We start from the raw sequence: 23,586 nt of genomic DNA on the forward strand, positions 1-23,586 counted from the left end.
CCAACAGCAACCAAATGGCATCCAATAGATCATAGAGCTTTATTTAACACGTGATATTTTTTAGTTAGAGTCGGTTGATATTTTTCTTTTTTCCATGAAGAAGACTTGTTTAGTTTTCTATTATCTAATATTCTAATTAGTTAGGTTCTTCTGTAAAATAAAATTTTAAAAAAATGGTTGAGGTTTCATATGAAATTCTTAACATTTTTAGTCATATTCCTAGTTTAAAAAACTGACTTTTAGAAGCTTAGAATATAGTTCCTTTTACGGAATAGCATTAATAAAAATTGGTTAAATTTCAATTAAAAAAATTATCATTGAGTTATAGATTAGAATGATGTTTTTTAAGTGTTAAGTTATGCATCAGTCTCGTTAAATCAGTTAAGTTGATAATTTTGTAGAGAGATTAGATGTAAGGGCGCGAATTTGACTTGCAACATCCCACTTGTTCATCTTTAAAGAGTGAATTTTCGATCTAAGTGAAAATTCAAAAAGTTATGATATTTAAAGCCGTCATATAAATAGTTTAGAAGATACATTTGCTCACCGTGTGCACTAGGACATACAATCTATTGATATTTTTAATCTGAAATTCTATTGATATCAAAATATAAATTAATTAATTTATATTTGAATTTGTGATTAGTTGGTGCATATATAAAGTGGAACATGCATAGCACACAGTGACACAAGGCACACGTTGGCCACGCATTATATATCCTGGTCCCACAATTTGTTACCTAATACTTGACTTACGACAATACACAAAAGTTTAAGGTCAAGGATTTGTTGAGTAAATCAATCCTTAGATTATTTTGAATTTGTACGTGCGTGCATGTGTGTCAGAAAGAGAGAAAGAGAGGGTACCAAAATGTCTCAACCTAAAGGGTAAAGGGGACATACATAAGGTTGTTTGCATTTCAAGAAATCCATAAACAGTGCTTACTTTTGGAACTACCTTGTTTTTGTGTCTAGAATCAAACATTTTATGATTTTATGATAATATATTTGCACACGTATTCCATAAGTAGAAATCACACATATAATACAAAGCCATTCCAATATGTCAATTACTCTAATTCCTCATCATGCACCCCACTAAAAATTAGAAACTAAATTATTCTTATTGTTAAAATGTCTCACTCTTTGTTACCAAACGACTTAGACTAGTAGCATCCTGCCGACAATTTCTTTGCTTTTAATTATAAGTTTTTTTTATAAAGAAATCTTATAGTTTATAGCATATATTATAATTCATTAAAAAGTTAAAAGTTTGATTGTTAATTTGTCCTTGGTTTTTTGTTCAGCAAGTTAACTAAAGTTGCTATATTCATGCAAAGGTTGGTTGATATAACAAGCTAGTGAGATTTTTCACTGTGTCACCAAATACCAAGTAGGGTAATAGAATTGCAATAATTGATTGATATATCAACATTTTAAACAAAACTTTAGTTGGTTAAAATAACACTTTTCAAAGCTAGCTGGTGGTTCTTGCTTCATGTATGAAAAAACCACATTTAACTAACGAAAAATGTACTAATTAATCATTGAAAAAGTTTCCATATATGTCTTAACAGTCAACTACAGAGTCATTTTCATTCCCTATTTTATTAGTTTTGGAGAATCCTTATGATTCAAGAGCTAACAACTACGTGAGGAGCAGCATTTTATAGACAAATAAGTGCACCTTCCTCCATTTGTCACAAATATAAAAGTATGTCTCAAAATATTAGCTTGGCCTATAGAGATTTTATATATGGTCATTCATTAATCAGCTTTTGATCAGAATGGCTTTCATTAGTGAGATGGCATTCTGATATAGAGTAGTTGGTTGTTTGGTTAATGAAATAAAAATGATTTACAATACAATATTTGCCAAAAGCTTTAGTCGTTATGAGCAGAAAAAGTTGAGATATGGAGCATTTGTTGGCTTCTTGCTCATAGTTCTGAGCCTTTGCACAGTGTTTAAGCCTTACTTGGTTCCTACACATGATTGTGAGTACTTAAAATTTTCCTATGTGTGAGTAGTACAAGCATGCATGTTGTTTTTCATTTAAATAGTTATTTCGCATGACATGCAGAAAAATCCAATTTCATTTGTGAAATGAGTTTAAGTAAATCTTTACTTCTTTTCTTTTCATAGTGAACCTGAAGCTCTCTATTGGTGCTGACACCAAAATGTTGATGGTCAATGACACTGGTGGCTCTCTAAAAATAGCCAAAGGTAAGAAAAACATATATATAACTCCATTTTGGATGTACAACTCAATTAAGCACTTGTAACATAAACGTTTATCAATTTATGGAAAAAAGTTGAGAATAGCTTGAAAACATGTCATAATAAGTTATTTTCATAAAAAATTTCACAAACAGTATCACAACTGCTTATTTTAATAGATAAGCTTAAATAAACTGATCCTAAGAGATTTATATTCTGAATTTCAATAAGATTAACACAGTAGAGCTTTTTGTGGTAAGAATAATATATAGTTTTTGAGCCAAATGATTTTGACAATATATGATTATGTGATGATTCTTTGGTCTACTGTTGAAGACATTGTAACAGAAATACTTGTTGAAAGCACTAGCAATTCTCAACGTATGATTGAAGGTAAGATTTTCTGAATCTCAGTAATGTTAAAAGAATTTATTTAAGGTAAACCATTAAATTAACCATGTATGTGAATATCTCATTCTTCAGATGAAAGACTTGTACCAAAGAACCCTGTTAATAATGCGACAAGAATCTCTCCAGAAATAGCTAAAGGTAAATAACAAATTCATATTAGTAAGAGCAAGTTCAGATCAGATATACTTGTGGTTTAAGTAAATGAACACCTCAACCTACTTAATTTCCATCAAAAAAGTTAAAATCAGCAGAGCAGGCTACTTACTACACTAGGAGGAGTATAAATCATAAGGACAGTGAAGGCTAATGACTTTGACAGAAACTTTTTTGTTTTGCAGTTGAAGATAATGCAACAAGGACTCTCATCAATGAAACCAGCATCTCTCCAACAAAAGCTGAAGGTAAAATGATTTTTAAAGTGAATGATATTCTCAAAGATCTTTTATGAGCAAGCTTTGATCATTCTTTATTTTTCAATTGAAAAATTAGAAACAAGAAAAGTAGAACAAGAGCAACAACCACAATGTGTTTCAGAAGCAAGAACAGAATATTGCCAAACGCGAGGAGATATCCGAGTGCATGGAAATTCCTCTTCTGTTTACGTTGTGCCACAGAAAACAAACAGCTTGGCTGAAAACATGTCATGGATTATAAGGCCTTATGCTCGGAAGACTGATGCATTTGCAATGAGTAGTGTAAGAAAATGGTCGATTAAAGCTAGCAACCAAGTCCCACAGTGCACAAAAAATCACAGTATTCCAGCAGTAATATTCTCTACTGCAGGATACACTGGAAACCACTTCCATGAATTCAGTGACATTATCATTCCACTGTTTTTGACTTGTAAACAATTTAATGGACAAGTACAGCTTATCATAACTGATAAGATACCATGGTGGATTCCCAAACACCAAGCATTTCTTAAAAAGCTGTCCAAGTATGAGATTATGGACATTGATAAAGATGATGAAGTGCATTGCTTCCCTAAGGTGATTGTTGGGCTTAAAAGGTATCATAAAGAGCTAAGCATTGACCCCCAAAAGTATTCCTATTCTATCAAAGACTTCAGAGATTTTTTGAGAGACTCGTATTCACTAAAGAGAGTTAATGCAATCAAAATCAGAGATATTGACAATCAAATTAAGAAGCCTAAGCTCCTGATTCTTTCAAGAAAAAGATCAAGAGCCTTCACTAATATAAATCAAATAGCAAAAATGGCTAAAGGGTTGGGTTTCAAAGTAATTGTTATGGAAGCAGGGCAGAACATGTGGAGTATTGCAAATGTTGTGAACTCTTGTGATGTACTAATGGGTGTTCATGGTGCTGGTCTTACTAACATACTTTTCCTTCCTGAAAATGCAATTTTCATTCAAGTTGTGCCGTATGGTGGGACGCAAGTGGATTGGCTTGCCACAAATGATTTCGCAAAGCCCTCAGAGGATATGAATATAAAGTACTTGGAATATAAAATAAAGTTGGAAGAAAGCACTCTTATACAACAATATCCGTTAGACCATATGATTATAAAGGATCCCTCATTAATAGTAAAACAGGGGTGGGAAGCCTTTAGGTCAGTGTATTTTGACAAACAAAATGTAAAGCTTGATGTTAATAGATTTAGACCAACATTACAGAGAGCCCTCGAGCTATTGCATCAATAAGGTATGGCTTTTGATCTAGTTAGTTGGATTCTTTAGGTTGTCATGGTTAGTAATCAGATGAGGTCTCCATAATTTATTTGTTTCTATCCATGTTTTTTCTAGAGTAGTTTACAGAGTATTTGCATTTGGATTAGTGGAGTTTTAGGCATGGCTTTGGGATATCTTGCAAATAACAAACAGTTTAAGACACTGTTGTGCTTGATTCTACGTGCCCAAAATTAATAAACCTATGAATGCTAAGGATCTACGCTTTGAAGCATAGGTACTTCTAAAATGATGTGGATACTTGTACCAGATAAGTACCCAGTACAAGCACACGTACCGTACTCGTGGTACTTCATTTTTTCTCATTATTTTGTTTCGAGTGAAATTTGTAATTTTCTCGTATATTTATATAATATTGTTTATGTATTTTGGTTTCTTTATTGGTAAAACTTAGAACAACTTAGTACTCTATGTTACATTATACAAACAAAAAAAATATCGTTTTTTATTGATGTGTTCATACCTTGAATTTTTTTAAATGTGGTACCCCGTACAGATACCACCGGGACCAGTACTCGTACCCGGTACCGTAGATATGCATCATAGGATCTACATTATTAGAGCTTCAGGTATTTTAATGAATAGCAATATCAATGTATATTCAATATATACTAATGTAACATTATTAGACTCAAATGAAAAGTATCTGCCATTTTATAAACCAGAAAAATAAAATTATTATTTTATCATTAAAAATAGTTCCATAATTAATAAAAATAATAATCAAAGGTATAGGATACAACTGTTTAAAAATTATTTAAAAATATTTTAAATTTTAATTAGGAACCATATTAAATATATTTTGCAGGTATGAAGTGATACAAAAACTGTAGTATCAAAATCATTCATTTTTCAAACCTAATTTTATCTGTGACAATTTATTTGGACTGTGGTTTGGTATTTGTAAAATCAAAATTCAAGACGCTCTACTGTTTTGCATACCTAAAGACGGCAACAATTTAACTACATACTAGTCAATAATTTTTCTGAGGACTCTTCACTTGCATCATAATAACTAATAAATGACTCGTGAGCAAAAAAGAAGTTTTTGCATATTTGCAAGTCATTTTCTAGTGGAATGTGGATAACATGCGATGAGAGGTGATTGAACATCTGTACAGGGAGAAAATAAGAAAGAATTTGTTCAAAGGCCATAGAAATTCATAGCACTGTCAAACTGAGTTTGCATTGTTGCTATGGAAGACTATACTTCTAAAAGTCAGTAAGCAACTTAATAAATAAATTCACTTGCTTTTTCTAATTGGATTGAAATTTGACAAATCAAAATTGATTTCCATATTCCTTCAAGTTATCTCTTATAGCTTACAATATCATGTTGAAAAGAACCCATCTCAAGAGGTCTAACATGCATCATAATCCTCTCGAGAGTAAAAATAATTGTAAATACATATTCTATAATTTAACTGGATAATCAGATGGTTTGATTAACTAAGCAACTACAACTCTTAGAAATGCACATAAAAACTGTGAGTGAATTACCTTGTAAAGTATCTCTTATCTGCTCACAAGAGCAGTGCAGAACAGAATACATCATTAGCATGTGGATACGAACTTTAGAGGCTTACTCCCTCCATGAATTCGTTGCATGTACAGTAGCTGCTCATCCAGCCATGCAATGCTATGGGTCAGATAAGTCAAAAGCAATTGTAGAAATACACTTCTTAAAATGTGCCCCAAATGTAGGTGGACTCTAGATACGATCACCCTGGTACAAAATAAAGGGCTCAGATCTGTACCTTTCAGATTCAAAATCCCTATAGCTCTGTACACTCTTGCTGGCAAAATAAACCCTGAATATATTGCACCAAAGAGAGACCATAGACAAGCATTGGTATAGGACGCTATCAAACAAATTTATCCAACATAGTTCTTGTAAAGGTAACTTAACCCCATTTAGCATCACTAAACGATTTTTTCCTACTTTTTTTGTTGCTTTTCTTCAACAGCACAGATGCATGACCCATATCACCATATGAGTGGGTATTATCTCCTTTTAACCATAGAATAGCCTCAGCAGCAGCAGATTTTTCAGCTAGTTTTTTGCTGCTGCATGGCTGGCCAACAAAATCCAAGCCATTGAATATGACAGTAGAACGGAATTGGTTGTTTCTCAGTTGCTGTGTTTTGTAAGTCGGTGGCTGATGTCCAGCTCTGCTAAGGAATGTTTGAAGCTGATTTTTAGAATTATCACCCTCGAATCCATCACCACTTTTGGATTTCGCTGCCTTCTTCAACTGTGGTAGGACCTGGTGACCATACACAAATCTGCCATCGCAGTTGTCCTCTGATACCAACAATCTTACGGCTGAAAGAAGCTCATTCTGCGATTGTATATCTAACATAGGATCCAGAAGCTGGTATAACATGCAGAGCATAAAGTAATTATGTCAAGGACTTGAAGAGCAACAGGAAATTGAGGGGAAAATATGGTTAAACAACTGAATTATTGTCTTGATAAGTATCAGAGTTTAAAGCTATGGCCAATAAAACTAGACTTACTTTTTTCTGTATCAATTCCTCCAGTTCCCTCTTTAAAGTTGAGTAAGTCTTGGCTAATTCTGGTTTCATGAAAAATTCCAGATACCCTCCCAACATTTTTAGGTGACCATCCTGTCAAAAGAACCGTATGTTCACCATATGTCAAAGCACAATGAGTAGTCAAAAGGAGCTAACAGGTATAAACGATAAAGAGCTGATCGAGGGAAGACGTGAAGAAAAAAGAGTAGGAACTTACCAGTCCACCTTTGGATATGTTCCCACCAAATAAGAGCAGCATAGAATCAGTTACACCAGTTGAATCCCTAAGGAATACTGTATTCACTTTAATCTTTTCATTAAACACTAACCATGGGTATGGAATTTTGGGTACACTTCCATTTACAGAGTTCTACACGATACAGCACCAAAATTTTAGAACTTCAATGGATTATATTTTCCCCCAAAACAAAATGAGGTCATATAAACATACAAGGATTGATGAAAACATTGGGTATTGGAAGGAAAAACTTACAGCGTACAGAAGAACAGGACCATCCTCCATTGTTTTCAGTGCTATTGACTTTTCCTTATTCTGCATAACATTTTGCACAACCTCACATCAAAAAGAATTACACAGGAAAATTCAACTAACTTACATAAAAAAACACGAAAGACAGCATTTCCTCCATACCTCCTTAATGAGATTACCATAGACAATATCCAAAGACAAACACTTACGAATGTAACAAAATATGTATAAATATTTGCTTAAATTACAATTTCAGTAGTCCTAACTTTAACAAAAGATCAATTTATGTCCCCCAAATTGCATCGTTATCACCTCCATCATTTTCAAATCAATACCTCCATCATTTTCAAATCAATGTAATCAATTCCTCCGGTTATATCCTACTTTCGATATAGTAATGCTGTCTTTTTTTTCTCTCTATTTGTTTTTTGCTGATGTGATATTAGATGAAATGAAAAGTTGTTTATTTCCTGTTTGCTGATGAGGATATGATACGGCATTGATAACAAAAAAAAGTGCAATTAAAATCAATAATGAACATTAATGTTTAGAGGTATGTCATTTATTGTGTTCATAACTGGAGGCAATCATGACCTTACAAGTCGATTTTGTAACCCCTGCCCACACACACACATATATTTTTGTAGCCCTTCAAGGCCCTGTCATGCAAAACCCTCAAAAAACAACTCCCAGAAAAAAAACAAAATTGAACTTTGACAATATTATGGAGAGCAAATATGTAAGCTCGTGTGGTTCATATATATGCTGCTGTATGTGCCATTGAATGTGTGTTATACGAATGTGTGTTACTTTCATGAAAATTCCATAAATGTAGAAAATGAATTCTGCTGACAAGAACAATTCAACATGCATCAAACCCAGGGCCGTCTTTGAGCGTGTGCAAGGGTGCCTACAACACAAGGCCTCACACTTTTTTCATTATTAAGCTATGGCAAAGAGGGCCTCCATAAACATATTTCACAGTTAATTTATGGTTAAGTAGGGCCCCTTACCAAAAATTCATGAATCAAGTGTCTTAGAATTTGGGTTGGGCCTAACTCATCCCTTCAACACCATCCCTTCAACACCGGCTTGTAAGGTGAGGATTGTCCCCCACTTATAAACACAACACAAGCCATATCACTAAGCAATGTGGGACTAAATCCACCTTTTAAACCCACCACAATGAAGGTGTTGGGAGCTGCAATGAAGGCATGCCAAATGCCGTAATTAAGGCGACTAGGGGCGGAAATTCTAACACACCCTCTCACGCTTGGGCCTCAATGAGCCCGAAGCATGGACGATGCGGGAAGCCCAACAATGGATCTACCATCTTAGAATTTGGATTGGACCTAACTCATCCCTACAAAACCGGCTTATAAGGTGAGGATTGCCCCCACTTATAAACACAACACAGGTCATATCGCTAAGCAATGTGGGACTAAATCCACCCCTTCAGAGCCAACACAATTAAGGTGATGGGGGCTGCAATGAAGGCAAGCCAAATGCCGCAATTAAGGCGACTAGGGGCGGACCGCAATTAAGGCGGAAATTCTTATAAACTGAAACTAACTTCAACTTCTTATACAGGGCCCCTCAAAAGTTTGAGATGACTCTCAAAACCAGAATAAATTTGAAAAGGTAAAAAAATCAAATTGAAGTATCACAAAAATGAAAAGAACTTATAAGTGAATTACCACAACAGAGGATATTCCCGGAAACAAACCCGCGCAGATAACTGCTCTGAGCATATGCTCCTCATTACTCCATTTATTGTTGGTTTCAGAATTGTTGCCAACCAGACCAATATCTTTGAGCAAGTGAAAGAATTGCTTTCGAAGAGAGTCAATAGCCCTAAGTGTTTGAGAAGAAAGAAAATTACGCCAACAGTACTCGTAACCAGCTTGCTGTGCTTCAGCATCTTTCCATCCATCATAAGCCCGGATAAGTGCAAGATGATCACTGTATGCACGAGCAGCAAACTGGGCCTTGGCAGACTCTGCAAGCTGCATAAAAAGTACAAAGTAAACAATTAAATAATCTAAGGTATAACACAATTCATGTACCTTCACTTAACAAATTTAGCTTATTATGCGATAGTTGGTTCATAACATCGCATCAAAGCCTCTAGGACCATGTGAACTACATTTGATCCGAAGCAAAACACGTTGGAGTGAGAAAAACGCGCTTAACAGCCATGGTTTAGGCCCAATGTAATAAACAAAACAGCACAAACATAAGAACTTACTACACTTTATGTCCAACAAAAACAATTAGACTCGCTTCATCATGTCACAACGTCAAAACTAATATAATCAATCACTATTTCTATCAAGAGGAACATGGCAGTGGGAGAGGTAGGGGCAGATATTAGCAGTGCTCATGACTTACATCCTTCTTGTCAGCTGGCACAACAAATGGATCTCTCACACTAAGCCCAGCAACAACAGTCAATATGGGATCCAAACAGTTGAAAATAGCTCCCAAGATGAGCATCTTGCCAAGCTTAGGCTCTACAGGAAGCATTGACAACTTGCGCCCTGAAAATTTACAACTCAATATCCGTAGAGACTTTTGAAATAAATTGGAATAATGCATAAAAAAGGCTTGGGAAAACAGTGGCATCAGTTGATAGAAATATGGCAGGAGAAGCTGAGATCAAGATGCAGAAAAGAAAGTTTTTTTTACCTAGAACTGTAAGATTTTCATTCTCATCTAAGGCACCGATAATCTTCAAATATTCAACAGCATTTTGAACCTGCACAAAAAAATTATTTGACGACATAGTAAATTAAATCAAACAACTCTGATGCATGATGAAGAATGTCCTAAATCAACACAGATGTCATTGAAAATAAATTCAAACAACCATCATATTTCAGTTCAAGTTCCAAAAACAAGTGCAATGAAGTTTACCGAAAGGGCCTCTGGTGGCTGGAGAGCACTAGACAAAAACTCAGAGATGCTTCCAAGTTGTAGACTTTTTATTTGTAGACATAAGGACTGTAATGGTGTTCTTAAAAGCTCTGGCAGTTGATAATCAGCAAAAGCATCATAAACACATCTGGGATAAAGATGAAAGCATTCGCCAGATTGAACACGACCAGCCCTTCCTTTTCTCTAAGAAAAAAATGTAAACTTTCTAATCAACCAGAGTACCAAAAATCTATCCAAATGAATTAGGTAAAGAAGACATTGTGAAGCTGTACACAGATAAAATGAAAGAGTCATATTTGGCAGCTTAACTAGAAAGATATAGCTCAATTTGATAGCAACAATCACAATTTAACAATTGTCCATGGTCCAACTACAGTGATCCACCAAAAGCACTAGGCTCATCTGTTTTCAATTTGACACATTCCTTCCATCTATTTATTTTTAAAGAAGATATCTAGAAGACCAAATATCTCAAAAAAACTGAATAGGTTATATGCATATTGTTTATCCTTTTGATTGTCTTCTGACCTCAGTAGGATATATGTTATAATTTATAATAACTTGTGTATCACATACCATAATGCTGACTCACATTTGTTGTTAACTCAATATTATTAGTTCAATAACATAAGTTCAGGTTCTACATATGGGGCAAAAAACTCAGCTTAATAAGAAAATATTAAAATAGTGAGCAACAGTTTGTAAGGTTTCTAAGATCTTCCCGGAGCCCCTTTAAAAGAAAAAGTGACTTTGATGAAAAATAATTCTGATTGTTTTTAGATTTTTTAAAATCAGAAGTTAATTTATGTTTGTTTGCAAGTTGCAACTATAAATGTAAACAAGAAAAACATTTTTTAACATGGTTGGATCAAAGTAATCAAAAGCGGACCGGAACTTTTAACAGGTGTTGGTACGACCAGTTCAAGGTCTGGTAATAATTAAATATTATTTTTTATTTTTTAATTTAATATATAAAATAATAATAAAAATTAACATAATATTCAAACTTTAACACATTAAAAATTAAACTCTACATAATAAGTCATTGATTTTCTCTTTCATCTATTGTGACTGATTTTTCAAATATTTAATGAAAATAGCTTCAGATTTTAACCTAAAAATCTTTTTTTTTAGATTCTATTTATTTTAATTATTGAAGGCATTAAAAATTGCTTTTTTACTCGAATTATCAATAACGAACAGACTCTTAATCTGTCTTTTTCCTTTTTAAAGGAAATAGACAAATAAATTCTCGAATAATCCAAATTCACAAACTAATTTGAACGATCAAATACCTGTCGGGCAGCAGCTTTTGAGATCCAGGATGGAAGCAAACAAGGAGTGTTATTTAATGCATCGTATGATGTCTCTTTTGCTTTTCCACAATCAACCACAAAGACAACATCGTTGATGGTAATACTAGTCTCTGCCATATTAGTAGCCAGAACAATTTTCCTCACCCCTCCTTCAGGATTTTCAAATATTAATTTCTGCAAGTAAAAACAGGAAAGCAAACAAAATTCACTATACAATATCTTGAATGAATAAATGAAAAGAAAAGAGTATAAAACTCTCAGAATTTGGGTTGGGCATAACTCATCCCTACAAAACCGGCTTGTAGGATGAGGATTGCCCCCACTTATAAACACAACACAGGCCATATCTCTTAGAAATGTGGGACTAAATCCACCCCTTCAAACCCAACACAATGAAAGGACCACAATTAAGGCGGAAATTCCAACAAAAACTATGTGGTTTTAATAGGAAAAAAAAAAACCCCGTGAGATTTAAAAGAAAGTGAAAGAGAAATGCTAGATGTGAGAGAGACCAAGACAAGAGTCTCTTTTGAAAATTTGGTGCACTGCCTACTTATATAGTGGCCAAGCCTTTACAAGCTCAAGGTAACTGTTTATGACTTGGTCTCCCAGAGAAGAGATAACAGTAGCACTCAGATGGGTTGGACAATCTGATAGACACTAGATGCACCAGAAACTGGTTGTGGATATGTACTTAAGGTGAACCAGACATCTTTGTAGGGATCAGTCTTGAGAAAAAGCTCTAAATACCATGTTTATTCGATTTGAGAGAAAATGAAAGAAAGTGTAAGAAAGTGAGTGAGAAGTTCTAGATCAGATTCTCTGTTTAGAGAAATTGATGAAAATGATTCTCGACATTTCAGCATGGTACACTGCCAACTTATACAATGAGTGAACCTTTAGAAGCTCAAAGTGACTGTATTGTAACTAACAAAACAGTGTATTCTGCTAGTATGATCAGACCTGCTACTAACCACCTATTCAACTAAACACTAAATAGGTTACTATGCTGATACAAGTACATATGGAAAAATTACTGTAATACCCCCTCCCTCCCTAACAAAAAGAAAATGTATTACAAAGGAAATCCTTTAAATAATCAATTGCAACTGTCTTGATCACAAAAAAAGTGAAGAATTGGAGGAAAAATTCTTGTTTAACAAGCCACTCTAAAATATTGTTTTTAAGTTTGATACTAAAATGTCTATCATTATCTCGGACAAACTGAAATAGTGTTACCTGGAAACTAATAATACAGAACCCAATTTTACAGTACTTAATTTCAATAAGCTTAAGAGATTCAATATTCCCAATGTTTTAAATTAAAATAAAGTACGCATTAGATATACAGTACTAAACTGCAAAATAGATAGCAACGGGTAACATTTACTGTGATAGCATTTCAGTCTATTAGTAGAAAGGTTACCTGCTCTGAGCTGGACATAGAGCCATGGCATGCAAGAAGTAATACACGGCTCTGATCACCTAATAAAGGATGAGCATGGAGTTGATCCTTCAAAGAGTTTATATCATCCCAACCAGTCATAAAAACCAAAACAGCACCTGGCCTTTCATTCTTAACAATGTGGCAAAGCACGTGTTCAATAAGGTTAAAACCAATTGAGTCAGGGTTCCAGCAGGACATTGACTCCTTAGTGCGTAGGCTATACCCCTTAAAGTCCGCAACTTCTAATGCATCCTATGCAACATCATAGAGAAATTAACAGAACTAGTCAAAAAAATGACCTCCCAAAAAAAAAGATAAAACAAGAAAAGATTACCAGATCAACTTGTGTACCTCAACAGCAGAAACAATCTGGCTCTTTCTTTTTTTGAAAGATTGAGCTTGCTTCTGCATTTTCCATGATTTCTCTTGACCATAGTTATCAATTTGATTATAAGGAGTCAAACGATATCCAGTCCTTTCCAGAATATCCTCAAGAAATTGTGCTCGAACTGGAAAAGTAAATCCCTAGATATTGCACAAGTCCCAAAATTATAAAAGGAAAATAAGTGTTATTGTATCCTTTCACAACATCTGCAAGCAAATGTGTACTCATAGCCAAAGCAGAAAATTTGGGAACTTTAATATGCTAGTTTGTGGAAATATTAGCTGAAAAGTATGTTGTCTGTGAGTTTACCATCTTACTAAAATGTTAATATGCCAAATAGTTCTAACAGAAGCATTTCTTTCAGCAGCTAAGTTGTTGAATTGCAAAAGTACACAGTTTTACTTTGTAAAAGCTTAGACAATCAATATCAAGAGAGAAAATTCATCATGTCCATAAAAAGGAACATCGCAGATCATTGAAAAGTTATCAAATGAAACACATCAGACCAAATTATACGACTGCTGAAATACAACATAGTAAGATATATCGTGATGGCATCGATTGAACGTTAATTAAGTTGCAGAAATTAGTATCCTATGCTTACAGGGATATGCATAGTTGGGGCACCATCAAAATACGAAGAAAAAAGCTCAGCATTTAAAGTTGCACTCATCAAAATTAATCTCAAATCAGGACGACGAGGGAGAAGATCCTTCAGGACAATGAGAAGAAAATCTGACAAAAGTGAGAGCCAACGGTAAGCATCGTACTGACATAATAAATATAACAAAAATACTGGAATAAAACAATTATGTTCCTACCTTCATTCATTCCGCGTTCATGAATTTCATCAACAATAACATGAGTTACACCTTTTAAACTTCTATCCACGAGTAGTCTCCGCAATAACACACCTGTGGTGCAAAAAAGAAGACGAGTATCCCTTCCTCTCATACCCTCCAACCGAACTTTATAGCCGACCTTTCAGAATTGAAAACATGCAAATAACTGAAGTCAAGTAGAAAGCATATAAATTTAAGTAGTTCAAGCATTGGCAAGTTAAAAAGGTCCAGAAACTAACAGATTCTCCCAATTTTTCCCCATGTTCTGCTGCAACTCTTTCAGAAACAGATATAGCAGATATTCTTCTAGGCTGAGTACAAATTATGCTACATAGAGCTCCACGTGCAGCTTCAATCTCAGATTCTAATATGTATTGAGGAAGTTGTGTAGTTTTACCACAACCAGTTTCACCCGAGACAACAATGACCTGCGAATTTTCATTAAAGATACCAATTGATACAAATTATCATTAAGCAGCACAAACATAACCTGCGAATTTTCATTAAAGATGCCAATTGATACAAATCATTCAGCAGCACAAACATAACGGTACTAATATTCTGAAAAATAGATAAACCTGCAGAGAAACTATTACCACATATGTTACCCATTATAAATTATCATTTTCTCTAAATGGATCAATTTGATTGTTCGCTTTTGACTACTGTCGCATACAAAGAGACAATGTAGTTCAAATTTTACTGAGATATTGTACTATTTCTTATTTAATATATAATATAACAGTTATAACTTATGCCCAAATTTGTTATATATTTCTAAAACTATCTAAAAAAAGTGGATTACAGTGTCTATATCTCTTCATGCTTGCCCTTTTTTTTGCCTTTCACTCCTCCATTCTAATATTTTACATGTCCGCTTGATTCAGTTATGCAATCTAGTTTGTATCCATGCAGAAGCTCTACACATATTGATATGTAATGTAATACAATAATGTTGGGCTTCACATTATGAAGATAGAGAGTAAAAGTTTGCAGATGAGATATAGCCGATGTTGGATGAGCATTAAGAAAATCTGTTTTGATGATAATAATAATAATAATAATAATAATAATAATAATAATAATAATAATAATAATAATTAATAATAATAATAATAATAATAATAAAAATAATAAAAATAATAACAATAACTTTGTGACTTATCAAAGACAGACAGCATATTGTAAAAGTAAGAAAGATTGACACTAATTCACAATAAGAAGTTATAAGTTATACACTAGCACCCTATATAAAAGATCATACATGGGCATCAAATCTTTAAACCTTTTTTCACTTGGCTTATCATTTGTAGAAGTAAATAAACTATAAGGAAAGTAATAATCCCTCTGTTACATAATAACTGTCACATTTGCAACAAAATAATTATCCCAAAAAGAATGTCACTTTTAATTTTAATTGTAATTTTAATTATTATGCTTCCGATTGTACCTCTAATTAATTAATATTATGTACCTCACTCCCATGTTACTATTCTCCACTTTAGCTTTATAATAATAGGAATACACTAATGGTTAGTAAGAATAAATTATTAAAATCATCATTCTCTTTCTTTTATTTATCATCTTTTTCTTATTATGGGTGAAATGGTCAAATGTGACAGTTCTTGTGGCAATAGTAATAATAATTTACAAATTGCAGAGGGTACCACATATTCCTTTTTCACCTGATTCTCTTTAACGGCTTTCAAAAATGCATCTTTCTCTTTGAATGCAGGAAGACTTCGGCGAAATTCAAGCATCTTTTGCCCTTCGGGAGATTCCTATGGATAAACCAGCATATGTTGTAACATTTAAGGCTAAAAACAATGACAAAAAAATATTTAAGTATAGATAATTTCACTTAGAGAAAATATCAATAAACAGCTGACATCATATGATGTATCAAGGTAAGAAACCGTAGAACACAAATTGTCAAATATAGATCTAGAATATTCAATCAAAACTTATTAGTCAATAAGTTGGAAAATTTGAATTATTATAACCAAATTTCGTTAATTGTTTTGATGTACTAATAAGCTTTGATCTCCGCTAATAGTGTGTTGTTAAATTGATAGCTATCAATAGTGCGCAATAGCACCTTTAATACCGAAACTGATTTACTTGATGAATACTACATAGCAGAGCATTTTCTTTCACTATACTTTTGTATTGTTGCTCACATTCTCTTAGCATTATTTTATTTTTTTCAGACTCCGTGAACTCCTTTGCCACTGTATCCTTCAATCATAGTTTTAAACTTATTTAGTCTACAGTTTTTTTGTTATGAACATGTGTACTTGACTTAAACGCATTAATTATGTGCATGCCTTTAATTTTATGCATCTTTTCTTGTTGAGTATTTATATATGTTGATTAAAAATGATAAATATATTGTAGTCTTCAGTATAGTGGCCATCCTACTATAGCAGTTTTGAGGTCAGCAACTCCGCTCCATGCCTCTATCCAAGAGTTTTACATGAAAGATATCTGTTTTAAAATGACCAGATAAAAAGATAGGTTTATTTACTTTGTAAGCTCCTGAGCTTTTTGGCGATTTTTAGACAGGTCATTGAACTAAAAAAATTTTAATCGAGTCTCTAAACTTGTCAACAAATTGTAACTAATAACTATGTCCTTAAATTGAAAAAAAAAAAAAATCAAGTCTTTGAACTTTTAAATTATTCGTAATTACTTTTCTGAATTACAAAAAATTTAGATGTTCAGAACGGGCCTAATTGCAAATTTTAGGGACCTCATTAAAAAAATGTACGCTGGCTTAATTCCAAATTCAAGGGCTGCATTACAAACTCTTTGTTCAAGGACTTATTAGAAAATCCTCAAATAGTTCAAGAACCTTCATTGTAATTAAACCTAAAAGATATAACTCTTGAGATAAAAGATAGACTACAAGATATAACTATTATGAAAATGATCAAGGCTGAACCTAAAAACATTGTTCATTAAAAAATTTACATTATATATTTTTCAAATTCACACAACAGGAATGTGAAATAGCCAAAAATTACAGAAACAGCTGAGACTGTAATTGCAATTGAGATGCACAACAAAGTTTAGACAGGAAAAACAAGAAACCTGCCAGTTTTGTTGTTGATGACGCAGTTGCAGACTTTTTCGTTGAAGGAATTTCTCTTTGGCAACACTAATATGGCTCGTGGGTTCTGGATGCCCATAAATCCCTTCATCAGCAGGAATGCTTCCATCATCCCTTGATTGATGCAAGGAATCATCCAAAGAGCCTGCTCTTTTTGTAGCCTTATGTGAAAGATGAGCAAGAAGATGAGTGTCTACTTCTCTATGAACACCAAATGGTAAGGTTACCTGCAGAGCATAGAAAAGCAGTCAATCAAGATATGTGCAAGAGAGGATAAAAAACCGTCCAAACAGTGCAGTTTTGCAGTGTTAAAACTGAAAACATTAAGACAGCTGTTTTCTGTTTATAATTCTTTCCACTATTTATTGCTAGGAATCTATTATAATCTTACAAACAGAGTCACAAACAATTGGTTGACACCAGATCACATATTTCTCCATATCACTAAACTGATGAGGCGCAGTCATTGAAAACAATTCATGCATTGCTTCTCCGTAGCTCACCAATTATTCACCTAAACCTCTCTCATCAATACCTACACTTTTGTCTCCTCTCACTTCCATCCCGAAACAGTAACATAAAATATGTAATGACCTCTTTAAACATTACAGATTTTTAAAATTCTTTTATTATAAAATTTACACCATCATATCAATGGATATTTTACTACGTTATAGATTACGATTTAAGGTTTCATACTTTCATATAGCATAAATAATTTATTCAATCTCTAATTTCATTACTATGTTAACACAAATTTCATTACTATATTAACACAAATTTTTTAAAACCATTAGTAGGCCTTCTTAATTTAAAAAACTTATTCATTCTACCAATTTATATAAAAAAAATACCATTGTTTTAATCTATTTTCTTCCACATATTCTCATAAGATAACTTTCATTGACATTCATATTCGCTGGTGTTCATAGTTTAATTAGCTTAGTAGCATGCTTATGAGAGAACCTGCGGTATAGCATACATGATAATTGGATCGTGATAGGGCGGAAATGTTTTTTTAGACAAAAATCTGACGTCAACACCGTAACAGTTGTTGACTTTTGTGTTGTTTCTTCTCTCTCCCAGATTTCAACACCATGCACACTGAGTTGCATTTCATATGGTGTCGGATATGGTGTCTGACTTTTAAGTGTCTAAATAACACATCTCATGATAGAGCCTGTGTATGTCAAATTAAATTCAGTCATGTAATTATTAATAACGGGACGGTATTATCTTGAACAAATCAAATCAAAAGCAACTCCAAAATAGAGATCTTTTAGCAAATAGTACTAGATCCTTGGTTTTTATTGCAATAACATTATTCTAAATTCCAAAAGATCATTATATATGGACATATCCATTAAAAACTGTCGATATTGGGTTGCCAAAGATTAAAATATAGACATGTATAGGATAATATACTCTTAGGCTTTGTTTGGGATATTGGAGGGAAAATGAAGGGGATTTTGGAAGGAGATAATTAAAGAAAAAAAAAAGATAAATCTTTAATTATTTTTGAAAGAGAGTTTTGTGTAGAATGATAAATAAACAATTATTAATATTATTTTAATATTTGGACTATTATAATAACATAGATTGGATTTGGAGTGTTTATCTAACCCGTCCAAAACCCTCCTCCAATATAATGTTTAAGTTCCCCAAATTATGGAGATTTTGTGTTGTGAAGAAAAATAAGCCTTCCACTCTCAAACCTCTCAATTCTTTACTTCATCCTTTTTTTTTTCTCAAGCTCTCTCCTCCCTTCCCTTCCCTTTCAAACTCCCAAACAAAGGCTTAGAGTCAACACATAACTTTGAAAAGGCTTTCTAAGTTGTTAGCTTTAAAATAGAAGTTGTCTAGCCTTTTATAGTGATATATGATATCTGAACTGAAACAGTTCAGTCTTCCCTGACGGAGTTAGTAACTCTCAGAATTTGGGTTGGGCCTAACTCAATCCCAACAAAACCGGCTTGAAGGGTGAGGATTGCCCCCACTTATAAACACAACACATGTCTTATCTAAACAATGTGGGACTAAATCCTCCCCTTCAAAACCAACACAATGAAGGTGTTAGGGGCTGCAATGAAGGCAAGCCAAACTGCCAAAGTGCCGCAATTAAGGCGACTAGGGGCGGACCGCAATTAAGGCAGAAAGTCCAACAGTAACAGAAATATAATTTCATACGGTTGATTATATGGGAGCCTCAGTGAGCTCGAGAGTAGTTTACACAAATACTCTCTCAAAAACACAATATTATAATTTCCTGCTGTCCTCTATCTGGACATTGACCGTGCCAGCAAACATGCTTCACCGATTTCTCCACCGCCTGTGAAACCACCACCACCACTCCCGACCATCAATACCACTAGTAACTACGACAGAGTCTCCTTCACATGTGGCATAAATGACATCAAACTATAAAACTATACTTGAACTGAACTAATTGCAGTTCTAGGATTGCAACTACAAGTGTAACAGATATGGTATTATGGTATCCCCTAAAAGTGTTTTCCTTCACCCAAATTTTACAGGTCCATCAAATTCATTTAGTTAACCCAGTTCATGCATTAAAACTCCTTTATACACAAGAATTAATATAACAGAAATGAAACACTTGATGCAAAGTGATACCTCTCTCAACGGACGCTTATCATCAAGATCAGGGCGATAATTTGGCAAAGGCGCCTTGCTAAACACGACAACTTTTGCATACTGTCGACTGCCAAAGCAAAAATATAAACATTCATTAGACCCTAAGGCTATGTTTGGGAGTTTGGAGGGGAAGGGAGGGGAAGGCTTCCGAAAACGAATTTTTAAAAAAATATAGAAAAATATTTGATATTTTTTGAAAAAATGGTTTTGTTTAGAATGATAAAAGAGTCATTATTATTACAAAATTTTTAATTTTCAAAATAGTATAACAACCTAAAAGATGTTTTCAAAATTTATATAAGCCCTTCAAAACCCTCCTTCAATACAATTTTTGAGTTCCCCCATTTTATGGGGTTTTTGGTGTTATGAATAAACTCAAACCCTCCAAAACCCTCCTACCCAAAATCTTTTTATTCTTTTCACCTAATTCTTCCTATTTTCCAAAGTCCTCCCCTCCCTTCCCCTCCAAACTCCCAAACATAGCCTAAGCAAACAAAAAAATGCAAGAGAAAACGTGATTAAATTGATGCAGAAGTGAACATACCTGTATAAACCCATCCTGGTAGCTAAAGTTTCGAGTTGCAGAAAATCACGACGGTCCTTTTTCTCATTAGACACAACTTCTTGCTCGTCTTTATTGCGAAGAAGCATGGTGAGTTTCCATCTCCAAGAGTCAATGTTTTCAAGTGTCGAATCACCCTAATAAGTAAAATCACACATGAAGGTATGTTTGAATTGGCTTATTCGAGCTTATCAACAAAGTTAAATATTGCGAGACGGTTTGGAAGAATTGACGAAAACAACTTATGAAACTAACTTATTTTTATAAGTTCTCCAAAATAATTTACAAAAACAACTTGTAACATATAAAAAAAAATCACTGTAGCACCGACATTTCTAGAAAAAAATGTGTATGTATCTGTGTTAGACACTTGCACTTAGACTTGAAATTACGTTTTAATTTATTATTTTTTCAAATTATTATCGGTGTCCACCGTCGGTGTCATTTCCCGGGTGTCCGTGCTTCATAGATAAAAAACAATTTATTCTATCTTTTGCTAGCTTAAATAAGCTTATGCATAAGTGCTTAAATAAACTTCGTTTGTATTATAAGCTGCAAAATAGTTGTTTATCCAAACAGGAATATGATTCGAAAATTGAGCAAACATGCTTTTATTCAATTCAATCTACTATGAAGTATAATTAACTAACAACGTAAGTAACAGTGATGTAAAGAAACGAATAAGATGAATTAAGAGTCGATACCAACTGTTGCTGAGGGCGGGATTGAGAGTGAGGAGGAGCGAATTCGAGGTCGGACTCATCGCTGGAGACGTCGTGAAAGGCGAAACGGCCGTAAGTGGAACTTTGCTGGTGAAAAAGCGGAAGAGCAAAGGTTCTGTATCTGAGAGGCGCGCCATATCTGTGGTGGATGGCGGTTAAGGAAGTTGAGAGACGAATGCGGAGGTTTGTGGTTGTTGGAGTTAGGGAAGTTACGGTTAGGAAATGACGAGCGGCGGTTCTGAAGATGCCGGAGTATGGGAGTACGGGGGCTCGAATTCGCATTGGTAGTGGCATGGTGGTGATTCTGCGGAGTTGCACTGGCCACGCAGCTTTTGCATCCCTAACTCTACCTCTTTTTCTTACTTCAAAAAAAAAAAAATTTTTTTTTAAATGGTAAATCATTTTTCTTCCTTTTTCTCCGACAGAAATAAGTATTTTAAATTTTAAATTTTTTTAAGGTAAATTATTTTGAAAGCTTCTCAATCAACCTCATGGTTCTCTTAAACACCATACAAAATTTCATTTTTGTCTACAGCTTTCGTAGATGCACATTTGGAAGCATCTAATATTTTAAAAAAATTTGAGTCTTGGAAGTGTAATAAACTAGTGTATATGAGGAAAAAATACACATAAAATCAATTCAGGGACGTTTCTGTAGGTGCATCTACGGCATTAGCTTAGCGCCACATTGTTCCGTAAATGCATCTACCGAAGTGTCTGATATAGTTTGAACCAGCAGGATCACTCTCCCCATTGTTTCATTTCTTCAAACTCTTCATATCTCACACCCTAAAAACCTTACATCATCAATACCCTATTTCACTCCAAGACTCAAACTTTTTGGTGTAACAAATCAAAGGGAGCAAGAATAGTCTGAATTTCAGGTAAAGAATCACTTTCAACCACTACATTATTCACATTATCAATGAATTTTTCTGTAAAAAGGTTACGTAGCTTCCCTAGATCCATCTACGGAACGTGTTGAGGAAGAACACTTCCGTAGGTGCATCTACAAAATAATTCCTGCAGTTTTTTTTCCAGCATTTTGTAATTCTGTGTGATTTTGGCAAAATAGGTATGGTGCACCCCGATAATATTTCAAGAGAATTAGCTACTTTAGTCGATGTTTATACGAGTATCGATGGGGTAAACACAAATGCGGTAGATGTCAGAGGTGACGTTAGTAGCAAGCAAGACTTTGATGATTGTGAAAGCATACTAACATGGATTTGTAGGAATGTAACTAACCTTGTTTTTGGTGTGGTGATAGGAAAATCGCATAATGGTACGCCAAGAAAAAACTCGTTTGTGTGGTTGCACTATTACTAGCACGTATGATTTCCCGTGTGCTTGTGTTATTGCTAAAAAGGTGAGATTAGGTGAGCCAATAAGAATGGACGAAGTCACTCCTAATTGGAAGAGACTTAGTTTTGATGATGATGGTTTTATCAAAGAAGATTATAATATCTCTATTATTTCCGAATTGGAGGCGATACAAGAGAGGTTTTCAAAGGTCGATGACAACATGAAATTAAACATCAAAGAACAATTGCGGAGGATTGGATTTCCCGAAAAAACTGACATGAAACCTCCGTCTCAACCCATTAAGATAAAGGGTGCTCCGAAGAAAGTGAAGTCTACGCCAAATGACAACTCGACTACACAATCTCCTTCATATCGTGAGCACGTCGACAAACGCTTTTCCGACTCACATACTCCAAAATCGCAGAAATCTCAAAAGAGTTCAAACAAGGGAGCATGGGTCTATCCGAAAATTAGTTTTCTTAATTTTCTGTTTGAAATTTCGTTGTAATTTCGATTACTCAATGAATCAATGCATGGGTCTTTTATGGTTAAAAATGTTGTTGTTATGGTTTTCTGGGTCTGGGCTGATTCTATATATGCATCTACGGAAGTCTTCCATAAGTGTATCTATGGAACAAAACAACGTTAAACAAAAAAAAAAGTGCTTCCGGAGATGCGTCTACGGAAGCACGAGGGCAGTTTCGTCAATGCGGTGGTAATAGTAACAAAATTATTTCAAGCATATTTCTTTTTATCTATCTTATAGAAAGAAAAAGTTCATTTATATTTTAACTTTGTGCACATTAAAAAAAACGGACAAACAGATACTCGTGCTTGTTTAACCGCTAGTGGTATAAGTATAAGTTATAACAGAGAAATCTACAAGTCACCCCATATTAAACATGGCACCCCCAAACCTATGAAAAGACCAAAATGCCCA

General features: G+C 34.0%; 2 protein-coding genes across 3 annotated transcripts; one reads left to right on the forward strand and one right to left on the reverse strand.

The window, feature by feature from the left end:
- The first annotated feature begins 1,621 nt into the window (after positions 1 to 1,621).
- Positions 1,622 to 4,983, forward strand: LOC131603908 (alpha-1,3-arabinosyltransferase XAT3-like). The gene is made up of 6 exons (XM_058876368.1): positions 1,622 to 1,995; positions 2,144 to 2,224; positions 2,555 to 2,611; positions 2,702 to 2,767; positions 2,968 to 3,030; positions 3,119 to 4,983. Exons 1-6 carry the CDS (start codon positions 1,854 to 1,856, stop codon positions 4,288 to 4,290), a joined length of 1,581 nt encoding a protein of 526 aa, XP_058732351.1. The 5' UTR covers positions 1,622 to 1,853; the 3' UTR covers positions 4,291 to 4,983.
- A 583-nt stretch (positions 4,984 to 5,566) lies between these two features.
- Positions 5,567 to 21,712, reverse strand: LOC131603907 (DExH-box ATP-dependent RNA helicase DExH3-like). Of its 2 annotated transcripts, XR_009284548.1 has the most exons (20): positions 21,324 to 21,712; positions 20,602 to 20,756; positions 20,037 to 20,124; positions 17,384 to 17,629; positions 15,976 to 16,071; positions 14,530 to 14,718; positions 14,270 to 14,429; positions 14,053 to 14,183; positions 13,415 to 13,588; positions 13,043 to 13,315; positions 11,596 to 11,790; positions 10,280 to 10,483; positions 10,052 to 10,121; positions 9,755 to 9,903; positions 9,061 to 9,369; positions 7,367 to 7,426; positions 7,091 to 7,243; positions 6,856 to 6,966; positions 6,093 to 6,710; positions 5,567 to 5,952 (listed from the first exon to the last, which is right to left on the reverse strand). XR_009284548.1 is itself a non-coding variant. In XM_058876367.1 (19 exons), exons 1-19 carry the CDS (start codon positions 21,633 to 21,635, stop codon positions 6,240 to 6,242), a joined length of 3,546 nt encoding a protein of 1,181 aa, XP_058732350.1. In that variant the 5' UTR covers positions 21,636 to 21,712; the 3' UTR covers positions 5,567 to 6,239. The 2 variants fall into 2 exon arrangements, 1 of the variants encoding a protein (XP_058732350.1); XM_058876367.1 differs by having other exon boundaries at positions 5,567 to 6,710.
- Positions 21,713 to 23,586: the final 1,874 nt, after the last annotated feature.

Source organism: Vicia villosa, linkage group LG5 (assembly GCF_029867415.1).
Source record: "Vicia villosa cultivar HV-30 ecotype Madison, WI linkage group LG5, Vvil1.0, whole genome shotgun sequence".
Lineage (NCBI taxonomy): Eukaryota > Viridiplantae > Streptophyta > Magnoliopsida > Fabales > Fabaceae > Vicia > Vicia villosa.

Excerpts from the sequence above, each read along its gene's own strand:
- LOC131603907 (XM_058876367.1), bottom strand. The coding sequence starts at position 21,635 with ATGCCACTACCAATGCGAATTCGAGCCCCCGTACTCCCATACTCCGGC. Across the intron at positions 20,757-21,323 it reads CCCGCCCTCAGCAACAGTTG|GGTGATTCGACACTTGAAAA; the intron begins GTATCGACTCTT and ends TTTACTTATTAG. Across the intron at positions 14,719-15,975 it reads AAGCCGTTAAAGAGAATCAG|GTCATTGTTGTCTCGGGTGA; the intron begins GTGAAAAAGGAA and ends GAAAATTCGCAG.
- LOC131603908 (XM_058876368.1), top strand. The coding sequence starts at position 1,854 with ATGATTTACAATACAATATTTGCCAAAAGCTTTAGTCGTTATGAGCAG. Across the intron at positions 2,612-2,701 it reads TTCTCAACGTATGATTGAAG|ATGAAAGACTTGTACCAAAG; the intron begins GTAAGATTTTCT and ends CTCATTCTTCAG. Across the intron at positions 2,768-2,967 it reads CTCTCCAGAAATAGCTAAAG|TTGAAGATAATGCAACAAGG; the intron begins GTAAATAACAAA and ends TTTGTTTTGCAG.